The sequence below is a fragment of the Myxine glutinosa genome, chromosome 7 (genome assembly GCF_964187855.1).
Source record: "Myxine glutinosa chromosome 7, kmMyxGlut1.1, whole genome shotgun sequence".
NCBI lineage: Eukaryota > Metazoa > Chordata > Myxini > Myxiniformes > Myxinidae > Myxine > Myxine glutinosa.
In genome coordinates, this window is record NC_136267.1 from 113989186 (window position 1) to 114003667 (window position 14482).

Sequence of the window (14482 nt, forward strand, 5' to 3'; positions counted from 1 at the left end):
ATGTGCTAATCTTTTTTGAGAAAGCAAATTTGTATGAAAGCCACAAACTATTGGTTTATGGCATGAAAATACAATATTCAAGAGGCCAAAAAGACATCACCCTAACGAATTGCACTTCCAAGTGACTAACTTTATTTGATTGCGTCTGCTCATGAATAGTCACCAAAATGTTCCCGTTGAATTTGGCATCATTTGTTCAAATGTGGAACACACACCACCTGCAACTCTTTTCTTTTTTTTCTTAATGCTATAATTATTCATCTTCAGTCGTAACCACAAACCGTATTCCTTTTCTAATAAAAAAACGACGAACGAGCAATCGAGGATTGCATGCCAATCAAGCAAGGATTGCTTGGACTTGTTTTTGTGTGGGGTTGGAGGCGTTCTTTTTTGTTTTTATTTTGTTGTATACAAGATCGAGGCTCGTGTGAGAACTAACATTTATCACAAAAAAAAACGGACATACAATAAAGGGAGAGGGAGACTGGATGGGGAGAGGGAGGCACACAAGTACAACAGCAGAGAACAGGGACATCGGGAGATCTGTGGGAGGGAGAGGATTTTGGAGGAGGGCATAGAAGGGGGGGGGGGGGTTGGGTTTAAAACATGGACAACTGCTCTAGGACTTCCAGGAAAAGTGTAAAGACCTGGAGGGAGGAGTGGGATTGAAGAGTGAGGGAGTTTGTTCCAGAGGTGGGCAAAAAGAGGAGTGAAGGTGAGCAGAGTCTTGATTTTGGCAATTTTACCAGAAGAGGGTTGCTGGCAGATCTTGTGTGACCTGAAGGAATATTTGTGTTGTAGAGCTGGGGGAGCTCGGCTGGATAGGATTCGGAAGAAGACAAAGCTACTTGCCTGCGGTGAGTGAAAGGCCCTCATAATCGGCTTCATCGTGGGAGATTCTAATGATTCTGAAAGCTTTGGTTTCAACAGCCTGAAGCCGAGCGCGGTGTGAGGCAGGAGCACCAGCCCAGATGGGAGAGCACTATTCCATTGAGCTGCAGATGAAAGCCTTGTATGTGGTGACGAGCTCAGTTGTGCCAAGGAAGGACTTCGCACGACGAGGAAGCCCAGTCGGCGACTGGCTTTTGAGGCCAGCTTGGAAATGTGGTTTTCCCAGGAAAGATCATAGTAGATAGTGAGACCCAAAAGCTTCATTGACAGAACTTCTTGGAGAGGATTGTTGAGAAAGTAGATGGGAGGGTTGTCCAGTCGGTCTTTGCGGAGAGACGTCGTAAGAGTGTGAGATTTGTCAGGATTGAAAGACATGTTCCACTTGTTTGACCAGTCTGATTTTGTCCAGGTCTGCAGAGAGTGAGGAGGCTGCAGACTGCCCATCTGAGAGATGAGGAATGAAGCGGCAGAGTGAAGTCATCAGCAAAGAGATAGAGGATTTTCCAGAGCGTCAGATCATTGATGAAGACCAGAAAAAGCACAGGGCCCATAACACTGCCTTGGGGAACTCCAGCCTGAACAGGAAGGGGAGATGAGAGAAATCCATTCGGGGCCACATGTTGACTACGACCAGAGAGGAAGTCCGCAAGCCATGCGTGGAGATTTCCGTGGATACCATTGGAGGAGAGTTTGTTGAGCAGAGCGGGGTGCTAGACCGTATCGAATGCAATTGATATGTCAAGGGAGACGGCTCTGATTTCCTGTTTGGCATTGAGGACCTCCATCCAATGTGAGCCAGCAGAAACAACATTTCCAGAGTCGATTGACCTGGTCTGAAACCAAATTGATCAGAGATCAAGCCATTGAAGAAGAGGAAGGATTTGATATCCGAAGCAATGATGGATTTCCATGACTTTGGTGATAATTGGGAGCAGGCTGATTGGTCTGTAGTTCCAAGGGTGTTTTTGCACCTTTTTGTGTAAAGTGGTAATGTTGGCTGATTTCTAGGCAGGTGGCAGATGACCTTGAGCAAAAGAGGGTGAAAAGAAAAGAGGGTGTGAAAGAGTGGCATTGTAGGATTTTCGGACACGTGGGCTGATGCCGTCTGGTCCAGTTGCAGAATCAGTTGAGTTTTGACAAACTTCTCCACCTTGTCAGGAGAGAAGGACACAGAGTCCAGGAGCAGTTGGGTTCGACTGGGTAAAGTGGGTACAGAGAGATGTGTTCGGGACACAAGATTTTGAGGCAAACAGAGTTGAGGCATTCAGCTTTGTCACGTGCGTTGTCAACTGTGTAGCCATTTGAGGTAAGGGAGGGGATGGAGTGGGAACAAACACCAGAAGCACATTTGACCAGATGCCACCAGGATTTGGAGTAAGGAGACAGGTTTGAGAGTTCAGTCTTGAGAGCAGAGATATTGATTCCTGGCTTTCCTGAGGGTAGACACTTATGAGCTTGGTGGAAGGAACTGAGATTGTCTTCAGTTGGATTAGCCTTCCAAGAGGCAAAGGCAAGTTGTTTCAGGGCAGCTGCCTCACCACAAGATTCAGTGTACCATGGATGGGAGGAAGGGTTTGACAACTGAAGACTAGATGGGATAAATCTATGCATGAGAGAGAGATAGAGCAGTTTACTTTTTTTTTTTTTTTTTTTTTTTTTTTTGTATACAAGATCGAGGCTCGTGAAAGAGCGAACATTAATCACACAGAAAGACAAACCGACACATAAAACATATAACATCGGGAGCGGTAGACAAGATGGGGAGAGAGGGGGAAGGACACAAACACAACATTTGAGAGCAGGGACCGAGAGACATGGAGACATCGAGAGATCTGAGAGAGGGCGAGGGCTTTGGGGGGGGGGGGGGCATGGGAAGGGGGCGGTGGGAGAGGTATAAAACATATGGACACTGCCAGGACTTCCAGGAAAGAAGTTGGAATTTCAAACAAGGTGGATCTGGGGTGAATTAGCGGGGGTAGAAAAGATCAAGGTTTTGGATGGGGGAAGATGAGAGATGGTGGTGAACAGCTGTTTTAAAGACCTGGAGGGAGGAGTGGGATTGAAGGGAGTGAGGGAGTTTGTTCCAGAGGCGGGAGAAAAGAGGAATGAAAGAGTGAAGGTGAGCAGAGAGCCGAGATTTCGGCAGTTTAACCATCAGAGGGTTGCTGGCAGATCTTGTGCGACCTGTAGGAATATTTGGGGGACAGAGCACAGAGAGAGCTGGGGGTGCAAGGCCGGAGAGGAGTCGGTAGAAGACAGAAAGACCACCTGCCTGCGGTGAGTGAGTGAAAGGCCCTCAGAGATAGCTTCATCGCGGGAGATTCCAATAATTCTGAAAGCTTTGGTTTCAACAGCGTGAAGCCGAGCTAGGTGTGAGGCAGGAGCACCGGCCCATAGGGGAGAACAGTATTCCATTGAGCTGCGGATGAAAGCCTTGTATGTGGTGAGGAGCTCAGGTGTGCCGAGGAAGGACTTCGCACGACGGAGGATGCCCAGTCGGCGACTGGCTTTGGAGGCCAGCTTGGAAATGTGGTTTTCCCAAGAAAGATCATGGCAGATAGTGAGACCCAAAATCTTGAGCGACAGAACTTCTTGGAGAGGATTGTTGAGAAAGTAGATGGGAGGGTTGTCCAGTCGATCTTTTCGGAGAGACATAGTAAGAGTGTGAGATTTGTCAGGATTGAAAGACATGTTCCACTTGTTTGACCAGTCTGTGATTTTGTCCAGGTCTTCAGAGAGTGAGGAGGCAGCAGACTGTCGATCTGAGGGAAGAGGAATGGAGCGGCAGAGAGTGGAGTCATCAGCAAGGAGATAGAGAGGATTTTCGAGAGAGTCAGAGAGATCATTGATGAAGACCAGAAAAAGCACGGGGCCCAGAACACTGCCTTGGGGAACTCCAGCCTGAACAGGAAGAGGAGATGAGAGAAACCCATTCAGGGCCACACGTTGACGACGACTAGAGAGGAAGTCCGCCAGCCATGCGTGGAGATTTCCATGGATACCAAAGGAGGAGAGTTTGGTGAGCAGAGCGGGGTGCCAGACCGTGTCGAAGGCACGTGATATGTCGAGGGAGACAGCTCTAATTTCCTGTTTGGCATTGAGGACCTCCATCCATTGTTGAGACAGCAGAAGCAGCATGTCCAGAGTAGAGTGACCTGGTCTGAAACCAAATTGATGATCAGAGATCAAGCCATTGGAGAAGAGGAAAGATTTCATATCCGAAGCAATGATGGATTCCATGACTTTGCTGATAATTGGGAGAAGGCTGATTGGTCTGTAGTTGCTAGGATCTGTTTTTGCACCTTTTTTGTGCAAAGTGGTGATGTTGGCTGATTTCCAAGCAGATGGCAGTTGACCTTGAGCAAAAGAGAGGGTGAAGAGAACAGAGAGGGTGAGATAGAGCAGCAGAGCAGGATTTTAGGACCCGTGGGCTGATGCCGTCGGGTCCAGTTGCAGAATCAGAGTCGAGGGTTGACAGAAACTTTTCCACCTTGTCAGGAGGAAAGGACACGGAGTCCAGGAGCAGCAGGGTACGACTGGGTATGGTGGGTACAGAGAGGGATGGGTTTGGGACACAAGATTTAGAGGCAAACACAGAGTTGAGGCATTCAGCTTTTTCACGTGCGGAGTCAGCTGTGTAGCCGTTTGAGGTAAGGGAGGGGATGGAGGGGGAACAAACACCAGAAACGGATTTGACCAGACGCCACCAGGATTTGGAAGAGGGAGACAGATAAGAGAGTTCGGTCTTGAACGGAGAGATATTGTTTCCTGGCTCTCCTGAGGGTGGACACACACTTGTTTCGGGCTTTGTGAAAGGAAATGAGATTTCCTTCCGTTGGATTTGCGTTCCAGGAGACGAAGGCAAGTTGTTTCTGGGCAACAGCCTCACCACAAGATTCCGTGTACCATGGACGGGAGGAAGGGTATGACAACTGAAGACGAGATGGGATAAATCTGTGCATGAGAGAGAGCAATTTACTTTGGAAGAATTCCCAGGATGTGTTGATGTCAGAGGTGGTAGAGATGGGAGACCAGTCCAGATGATTGATGGCTGCTTGAAGACCGTGCCAGTTGGCCTGAGTGAAATGCCAGACTCGTCGACGCTGAGCAGGCTCCCTGAGGATGGTCAGAGAGATGTCCACTTTAACAAGGACATGATCAGATGATCCGATCGGAGCAGAAGAAGAGCAGCAGACATTTTCAGGGAAGTTAGTCATAACCAAGTCCAGAAGAGAAGATGTTCCATTGACTGAGATCCGGGTCGGGAAATTGACAGATTGTGTCAGTCCCAGTGAGTCGCAGAAGTCCTTTGCTGAGGAGCCATGGCTGGTGAGAGAGGTACCCACACCCAGCCAACTGGCATGATGACAGTTGAAATCACCACATATGAGGAAGAGAGAGTTGGGATGAGTAGATAGAAGTTGGTCCATATCATCAGACAGCGATATGTAGATGGAGTCATCACTGTTTGGTGGACGGTACAACACACATATGAACAAGAGGTGGGAGCGAAGGGGAAGCCGTAGCCAGAGGTATTCCTGGGGGTGAGGTGGAGAGAGTGCAGTGCAGGGCGAGTGAGGAAGAGTTTTTGATAAAGATAGCAACCCCGCCTCCAGGACGAGGCTCAGGTCTATCATACCGGAGGAGGGAGTAGCCCGGGAGAGATACTATGGAATCAGAGACATCATAAAGGAGGAAAGTTTCTGTTAAGCAGATCACGTCTGGTTTGACAGAAGCAACCTGTATGGAGAGATCAGTTAAGTTTGAACGAAGGCCCCGGATGTTTGAGGTCCATACCGTTAATGAAGAGGAAGGGGGAGCATCAGATACAGAACAGGGGGGAGGAGGGGTAGGGTAAGATGTGGAAGAGGTGGAAGAGATAGGGAGAGCTGTTGAAGGTGTGTCAGAGATTTCAGAATAGCTCGGAGAAAGGGAAGGATGGGGCGGACAAAAGGTTTGATGGTGATTGGGTGAGCCACAATGAGGTGTTATTTGAGGAGGGGGAAGAGCGAGGCAGAAGGTTGGGGGAGATGGAGGTGAGAGTTTGAAGGGGGAAGAAGCGGGGAGGACGCTTTGAGGAGGGGGAGTGAGAGGGGGGAAATTGAGAAGCAATGAGGGTGGGGAGATTTGAAGGGGAGGGGTGAGGGGGGAGTTTGGGAGGGAAGGGACAAGGGGAGGGATTTGAAAGGGATGGGATATGGGGGAGATTTGGAGGGGAGGGGTGAGGCAGGAGTCTAGGAGGGGAGGGGCGAGGGGGCGTCTTGGCGGGGAGGGGTGAGGGGGTAGTTTAGGAGGGAGGGGGCAAGGGGGGAGATTTGAAAGGGATGGGTGATGGGGAAGATTTGGAGGGGATGGGTGATGGGGAAGATTTGGAGGGGAGGGGTTATGGGGAAGATTTGGAGGGGAGGGGTGAGATTGGATTTTTGAAAGTGTACGATTTATGGGAAACGAACATTTATTGGAAAATGAGTTTCTTGTGACCTTCGAGTTAAAAATACGTTTAAGGACGCTGGATGGAGGATGGAGTGCAGGAGAGTTTAGGGAATGTAGAAAAAAGGCACTATAGGAGATGGATATTTTTTTTGGGATGAATTGATTTGGTGAGCAAGTCGAAAGCAGCCTTTTAAAGAAGAAGAAGAAAAAGGTGTTATAAAATATGACGGAATACATAACTTGAGGGGAAAGTGTAAACATTGAAGGTTAATGAGTGAAAACTATCTGGGGAAATGGGGGAGAAACACGTGGTCGAAGAACGAACGAACGAATAAGAATGAATAAACGAATGAGAACAGAGAAGGAAATGTTTTTTTTCTTTTTTTCTTTTTCTTTTTTTCCCCGAGTTGAGATTTACACAAGGAAGTAGGCTATGGGTGAAAAGACTGGGAATACAGAGAACGAAAGTTATTGGATCACAAAACGACGGACCGCTGAGAGAAAAACAAAGCCTCAAGGTTGTACAGTGCACACTGTACAAGGCCTCAAGACACGACACAGCAAACAGACGATCAATTTATGAAAGATAAACACCGAGAAACAACCAAACTTGCACACAATAACTTCACACACCGAAAGATAAATACAGTTTCGACAAAATACAATTGTGAACAGACTTGACTTCGAAAAACGTGGAGACCGTGTGGAGCTTCGAAAATCCCTCCCACCGTCTCCGAGATCTCGCGAGATCAACTTTGGAAGAATTCCAAGGAAAAGTTTGTCAGAGGCAGTAGAGATGGGAGACCAGTCCAGATGATTGATGGCTGCTTGAAGACCTTGCCAGTCGGCCTGAGTGAAATGCCAGACTTGTCGGCACTGAGGAGGCTCTCTGAATATGGCCATAGAGATATCCACTTCAACAAGCACATGATCAGAAGAACCGATTGGAGCAGAAGAAGAGCAGCATATATTTGCAGGGAAGTTTGTCATAACCAATTCTCGAAGAGAAGATACTGCATTGACTGAGATCCGGGTCGGGAAATTGACAGATTGTGTCAGTCCCAATGAGTCGCAGAAGTCCTTTGCTGAGATGCCATGGCTGGTGAGAGAGGAACCCACACTCGGCCAACTGGCATTATGACAGTTGAAGTCGCCACATATGAGTAAGAGAGAGTTGGGCTGAGTGGATAGAAGTTGGTCCATGTTGTCAGACAGCGAAATGTAAATGGAGTCATCACTGTTTGGAGGACGGTACAAAACGCATATGAACAAAAGGTGGGAGCGCAGAGAAGCCGTAGCCAGAGGTACTCCTGGGGTTGCGGTGGAGAGGGTAGTGCAAGGAGAGTGAGGAAGAGTTTTTGATAAAGATAGCTGCCCCACCAACAGGACAAGGCTCAAGTCTATACCGGAGGAGGGAGTAACCAGGAAGGGGTATTGAGGAATCAGAGACATCTTGAAGAAGGAAAGTTTCTGTTAAGCAGATTACGACTGGTTTGTCAGAAGCAACCTGTATGGAGAGATCAATCAGGTTTGAGTGAAGGCCCCGGATGTTTGAGGTCCATACCGTTAAGGAAGAGGAAGGGGGAGTGGGAGCATCGAGGTCAGGACAGTGGAGGGGTCGGGTAAATGAAAGGTGAGAGGGGGAGGTAGGGAGAGCTGTTGATGGTGTCAGATTGCAAAAGTTAGGAGAAAGGTAAGGATGAGGAGGACAAAAGGTTTGATGGTGATGGGATGAGGTACAGTGAGGGGTTGTTTGAGGCGGGTGGGGGGCAGAGCAAAGGAGGAGGTGGAGGTATGAGATAGAAGGGATACGAAGTGGGGAGGAGGCAGCTTTGACCGGGAGGGGGGAGAATTAGAGAAAAATGGTAGGGGGGTGGGAAGATTTGGAGGGGGGTGGGGAGAATTGAGAGAGGGGAGAATTGAAAGGGAGGGGGGAGATTTGGAGAAGAGGGCAAGGGGGGAGATTTGAGGGGTAGAGGTAGTTTAAGAGGAGTGAGGGGGAGTTCAGAAAGTGGATGATTAATGAAAAACGAACATTTATTACAAACTGGGTTTGTTGTTTTGAAGTCAGATCTGTATAAAAACTATAGAGGGGTGGAATGAAGGTGCATTTAGAGAATGTTGGGAGGAAGAACTGTAAGAGATTGAATTTTTTATTCGAGAGGCTTTTGAAAAAAGCCTTTTAAATCGGAAGAAAAACAGCGTGTTGTCATAAACCACTGAAATAAAACACTGCAGGGGAAAGTTTTAAAATATTTAAATATTGAAACAAAACAGTGAAACAATCTGGGAAAAGTCCCTGAAGTGAGGACGTGAATTTGAGACAGGAGAAAGGGTTGAATGAGTCTGGAGGAAACTAGTGTTGGCGAGGTGGAAGAAAAGGAGATAAAGGGGGTGGGGCACAAGGTGAGACAAGAGGATGAGGGAACCAGCGTGTCTGCGAGAGAATTAAAACTTTTTTCTTTTCTTTTTTTTGTATTTAAAACGTTAGACGAAGGGTAAGATTTTAGTGGGAGGTAGGGGAGAAAGGAAAATCAAAAACGAGCAAATACAGTGAAGGAAAGAACTTGTATTCACAAAATACTGACGGGGGGAGGGAGCCTTGAGACCAGGCTGCGCACGAGGTGCGAACAAAAAAATGACTGAAAAATGACAATGCTAATTTTTTACAAAACCAAAACTAACAACGCACAATAACACGTATGCAATAAAATAACCAGTGGAAATTTGACAGACACGAATGGGAAAATACTTAAACTTCGATGTCTTGGAGAGATCAAAGCAAGGTTCTCACCCGAGGGACCGAAAGCGGAAGTCCAAGTATGTTTGTATTTTATGTATTTTAAGAAGTGGAGCATGTATTTTATTGATGTACTCACATTCTATTTGTACATTATAGATGTACTTGCATTCTAATTGCACATGATTTGGACTTTTGGAGGTACTTGGTTGAGAAAAGTGGCCTACGTTGGCACATTATGTGCAGACACAGACAGAGTAGTGAGGATAACTAGAACAGCCCTCGGTCAAGCGTGTAACTCCGCTAAGCTGAACATTTTATGTTTTGCATCCCACTGATAGGCCAGACCTGCTTCCAGACCAGAACCAAAATGTATTTGGCTTGTTCTTGTCACCTAACCAAATCATCCACCTTGTTTTGTCATAATTTGTCCACCTTTTGAGATAGTGTTTGTGTATCATTTTTGGCCCATCTCTCAATGGGGAAGAATCACTTAAAGAAAAAAGTAAAAAAGTAATCGTAGGATTTGGATCTTCACCGGAACCTACTTTAGAGGCCATTTTCCCCGCAGAGTAGGGGTTGGCCTTTTTCGGGCACCGTGACCCCCTTTTTGAAGCTGTTTTACAACCGGATGCCCTTCCTTCCCCCAACCCTGTTGGTCACCTCTTGCGACACACAGGGAATTGCCAGTGAACTGGTACTCAATTTGCCAACCTCGGAAGAATGACAGGCTGAGTCAACCCCCAGCGTTAAATCAGCGATTGACCGGGATTTGAACCCAGGATCCGTGGATCCCAAGTCGGCACCCTAACTGCTAAGCCAACACCTGGCTGATTTGATCTTCACCAAAAAAAATATATAGTCATACCCCGTTTTACGCCATTTCGACCTACGTCAAATCCGACTTTACGCCGCTCTTCTAGAGTAAATTTGAGTTCAGCGAACGTCATGTGCGACTTTACGTCACTCCTACGGACGTGGAAAAAAAAAATTTCCTTAAAAATATATTTAAAATAAATAAAATAGTACATAAATTAACAATAAAAGAAGCTAAAAAACAATTTAAAATACAATAAAAAACACATTAAAAATATATTAAAATGTACGTACAGTATACTGTATGTACGCGCAGCTGCTGGTTCTCATTCAAAATAGAGGTGACGTACAGTATTCCTTTACTGTGTCTGTGTTAGCCATGGGTCCTAAGAAGGATAATGCTAGTGTTTCCAAGTGTAATGTGGTTATGATGGAAGATAAGTTAAATCTGATTAAAAGGTATGAAAAAGGTGACAAAGTATCTGTGATAGCGCATAGACCTTATCGCGAATCGGAACCGCAATGCGTCATGGGATCGGAAAGGGGCAATAGCGCCGCCGGCGGTCGCTGTCACTTTGACAGACTGCTTGTTTACATTGACACACGACGTGATCCTTACCACTTTAAACTACTTTTAGGCCTTTTTTACTGTGACAAATTAACTGTGAACTGTGATCAGCTCATAAGCCAGTATTTGCAAGCCAAGGTCACCCTCGCAAAACTGAAAGCCGCCATTGCAGTATGTAACAAGAAGCTTACTGTTTTGGACATAGCAAACTGTGATGAACTTGTGAAACTTTATACAGGTTTACCTAGTTATGACCTGTTTAAGTGGTTATTAGCAGAAGTATCCCCTCATGCACAGAACCTTCATTATTATAAGGGGAAATTAATCAATGGAAGACGAGACCTGGCAAATAAACAATACTACAAAACCTGGAGTTAAGCGATCTCAATCTTGAGGATCAACTACTCATGACACTCATGAAGCTTCGGCTTAATCTTCGCGAGGAGGACCTCGTTTTTCGCTTTGGATTAGGACAAAGCACCGTCTCCCAAATTTTGTTTGCAAGTGTACAGCCAATATAAGTCAAGACCTACTCTCAAGTGCCTTGTTGGTATTACACCTAGCGGAACAATTTCATACATTTCCAAACCTACAGGAGGAAACACGTCGGACAAAAATTTGTAAAGATGACGAACATTGTAGACAAGTTCCAGCCCAGCGATATTTGTATGGCCGATCGAGGTTTCAACATTCAGGAACTGTACTTACATAAGCAGGTTGTTTCTCTTCTCCAATGGGAACCCCCCTTTCCCTCAAATATTTCTTTAAATCGCTGGATTTTAATGCCAAAAAACGCTGAATTTCTTTCACATTAGCCATCTTCCTTTCCGTAAACACAGCGTTGATCGTAGACAGACGCTTCCTCTTCTGGGTTCGTGTTTACCTTTGCCCCCTTTTCGATCCCATCATGCTTTGCGGTGGAGCGTCCTCTGATATTTACCGATTCGCGATAAGGTCTATGCCTTAGGGCTGCCACGGTCGACGGTATCGACCATCATTCATGATAGGGAACGTATTCTCGCATACGTCACTGAAAAAGCGCCGCCGGCTAAGACTGCTAAAATGTGTTTGTGTTCAGAAGAGACGCCATGTTTAAGGTGAATAACATAATCCTATTAATTTTATTTATTATTCTTTACAAATTCATTTATTAATTGTGTTCATTACTCATTTTAAAATATGACCAAAATGTGTTTTTCGTGTTCTTTAAGGTTTAGCGATAGTTATATACTTTCGCGAGTTATTTACTGTAGTTTTACGGTGTTTGTCTTCTTTTTAAGGCTTTTTTTTTTCTTTTTCTTTTTTTCTTCTTGTATACAAGATCAAGGCTCGTGAAAGAGCTAAAAGGCATTACGCCCGGTTTACGTCAAAAACCGAGTTACGTCACGGCTTATGGAACTAATTAATGACGTAGGCCGGGGTATTACTGTATATATATATATATATATATTACTCACAAAACCAAATTGTCCACATTGTTTGGCTGAATCCATCCACAACGTTTAGATACCTTGCTTGCACAGACAAGACATGGGGTGAAAACATAACCTCCTCCCACCTTAGCTGGTGGAGGTAATAACCCCTTGTCTCCTTGCATAAAATGGAAGTGTGCATGACTGATACTTTTTAAGAATGTCGTATCAGTCACAATTAACTTTTTTGCTATATCTGAATTTGACTATGTTGTTGGGTGTGGTGGGAAGAAAGGTGAAAAATGACTATTTTTGCATTGATTGTTTTATATTTTTATTTGTTTTCCCCACCTGAATTTAATTACTTTGTACCTTCAGTGCATGTAATAATTGCTACCCCTGGTCGCATCCTTGACCTCATCAACAAAGGATTGGCCAAGATGGAGAGTGTGCAGATGATTGTGTTGGATGAGGTGAGGATGTTTGGTGTTTAATGTTCCATTATTAGTTATCCCATACCATCTGGTGATCATTCCACATTTGAATTGGTTACCCCCCTTGGATTTTAACAAAAGCATAATGACTTGTGTGTAATGAATAGCATGGTTGAGAAATGTTTGTGTTTCGATGCTTTCTAGTTTATTTTGTAATAATTATCCTATCCACTGCTTTAATTGGCAAGCATCCTTTGCATTCCTTTGATCAGTCATACTGTGGCAAATGTGCTTGGTCACAATGAGGTTTTAACTATTTGCATAAATTGTGGTGTTAACTGAAAATTTGACATTTTCCAGGTGAGTTGCTTTGTGTTCTCCCATCTGTGATTGGGGCCTGTAAATTAAATTTCAGTTAGTGGTGCAGCATAATTATTTCTGTAATCAGAAGATTATTGTCCCCTGTCGCACCGCGGAGCGAAAGGGGGACTATGGTTTTCCCCTCCGTCCGTGTGTGCAGGCGTGCGGGCGGGTGTGCGTGCGTGCGTAAGCGAACGGCCGCATTCGAATTTGGTGTGTGGGTGCAACCCACGTCAAAATCCAAGATGGCTGCCGCCATGTATGTCTGATGCCATGTATGTCTGAACCTTGTGAGAGGAATATCTTGAAAAATAAGCGAAGTACCAACTTCTAATCTGGTGTGTGGGTATATCTAGGCATAATAGTCCAGGAATAATAGATTTAACCTGGAACAAATTCAAACAAAGCTGAAAATTTCAGGATATGTTCAGAAAACTGTCCTGAATAACATACTAAAAGTCCCCAGACATCCACCTTGTGCTTCAATGGGAATTCAAGATGGCGTCCAAAATGGCAGCAATTTTGGCATTTTATCATATTACCACCTAAAAACATGATAGAAATGCAAACGGGGTGTCAAAATACATGTTTTCAAGCACGAGGATTGTTTTAAAGATTACATTATGAGTTTATGTGACATATGTGTCATTCAATCGATTATGAACAATTTCAACTACTTATAAGATTATATTTTATCATCGTCTTCATCACTGTCAGGAAAAACTGGTCTAGTCTCCATCTTCTCCATCTTCATCCAGCAGTGATGGAAATGGTGCAGCATTGTTGCAGGTCTGGCCATTGCACTTGACGCATAAGGTGGAGCAAGGTAACCCAAGCTTCCTGCAACCGCACGACGAGCCACAGCCATCTGCTTTGCAGCAGCATGATACCATGTTTAGCAGAGTGTCAGGGGCAATGGGCTGGTCTGTTTCAACGGGAATGAGATTGTTATCCTGCAGTCTCCATCCCCACTCTGTTGGCTGCAAGGGATTGCCTGGGAAGTGGTGGTTTGCATGTTATGGTCAAACAAGATGTTACTGGATGTGGCTTTCTTTGCCCGCCGCTGTTGTTCAACTGCCTTTGTGGAGCTGGTGTTATAGCCATCAAATACAACAGTGTTGCCTGCTCCATAATGTTTCAAAGTATAGGAAACGTAACAATGACACATCACTGTACTTCGATGGTTGTGGCCAGAACACCGACTGCAACAGATGACCCCCATCCACAACATAGCGACACTTGTCGGGCATGTCCGGCTGTGCAGGGACAAACGACTTCAGGAGTGTACCTAGGGCACTCTTGTTTGTCTTCCGCATGGCGCCATTGTGAAACAGGGAAGAAGGTTGAGGGCCAAGTTCGTATGCCAGAAACTCTTCCAGGTCCGAGCTAGTCTTCAAGACACAGTTTATCTTGTTGAAGAAGAGATCAGGATTCACGACTGTGTTTTGCCCCCTGATGTTGATGCTATTATGCTTATCATTCAACGTCTTCACTTTGTCGCTGCGGTGCAGTGTGATCTCTGTGAAGCGTTTGCCGGCTATCCTAGAGGCCGCAGTAAGACCAACGTTCACTGCATCATCACAGTTGTCCGAGACATCAGCTACAACTCGAGTCGCGATTGACACCAGACGGTCTCGTTGATAACCAGCAAATGGTGGATGCGCCTGCAACCACTGCACGAAAACACCATGATCCATGTTGAATTTTTATTTGGTGGATGAACGGAGATCCTTATGTTCCGGGTTAGTTGTGTGTACACCAGTGAACTCCTCCAGATCATCACAGACAGGGACACATTGAGGTAAAGCATGAACCCATTTTGCCAAGG

At 45.5% G+C, this 14482-nt stretch overlaps 1 protein-coding gene across 7 annotated transcripts in view; it reads left to right on the forward strand.

Annotated features, from left to right (window-relative positions):
• Positions 1–14482, forward strand: part of DDX6 (DEAD-box helicase 6) — a 119610-nt gene that overhangs the window by 74942 nt on the left and 30186 nt on the right. For all 7 annotated transcript variants that reach the window (XM_078782162.1, XM_068122975.2, XM_068122981.2 and 4 more), the window contains one exon: positions 12239–12333. In XM_078782162.1, the coding sequence (XP_078638288.1) occupies positions 12239–12333 (95 nt within the window). The remainder of the gene's footprint in view (positions 1–12238; positions 12334–14482) is intronic.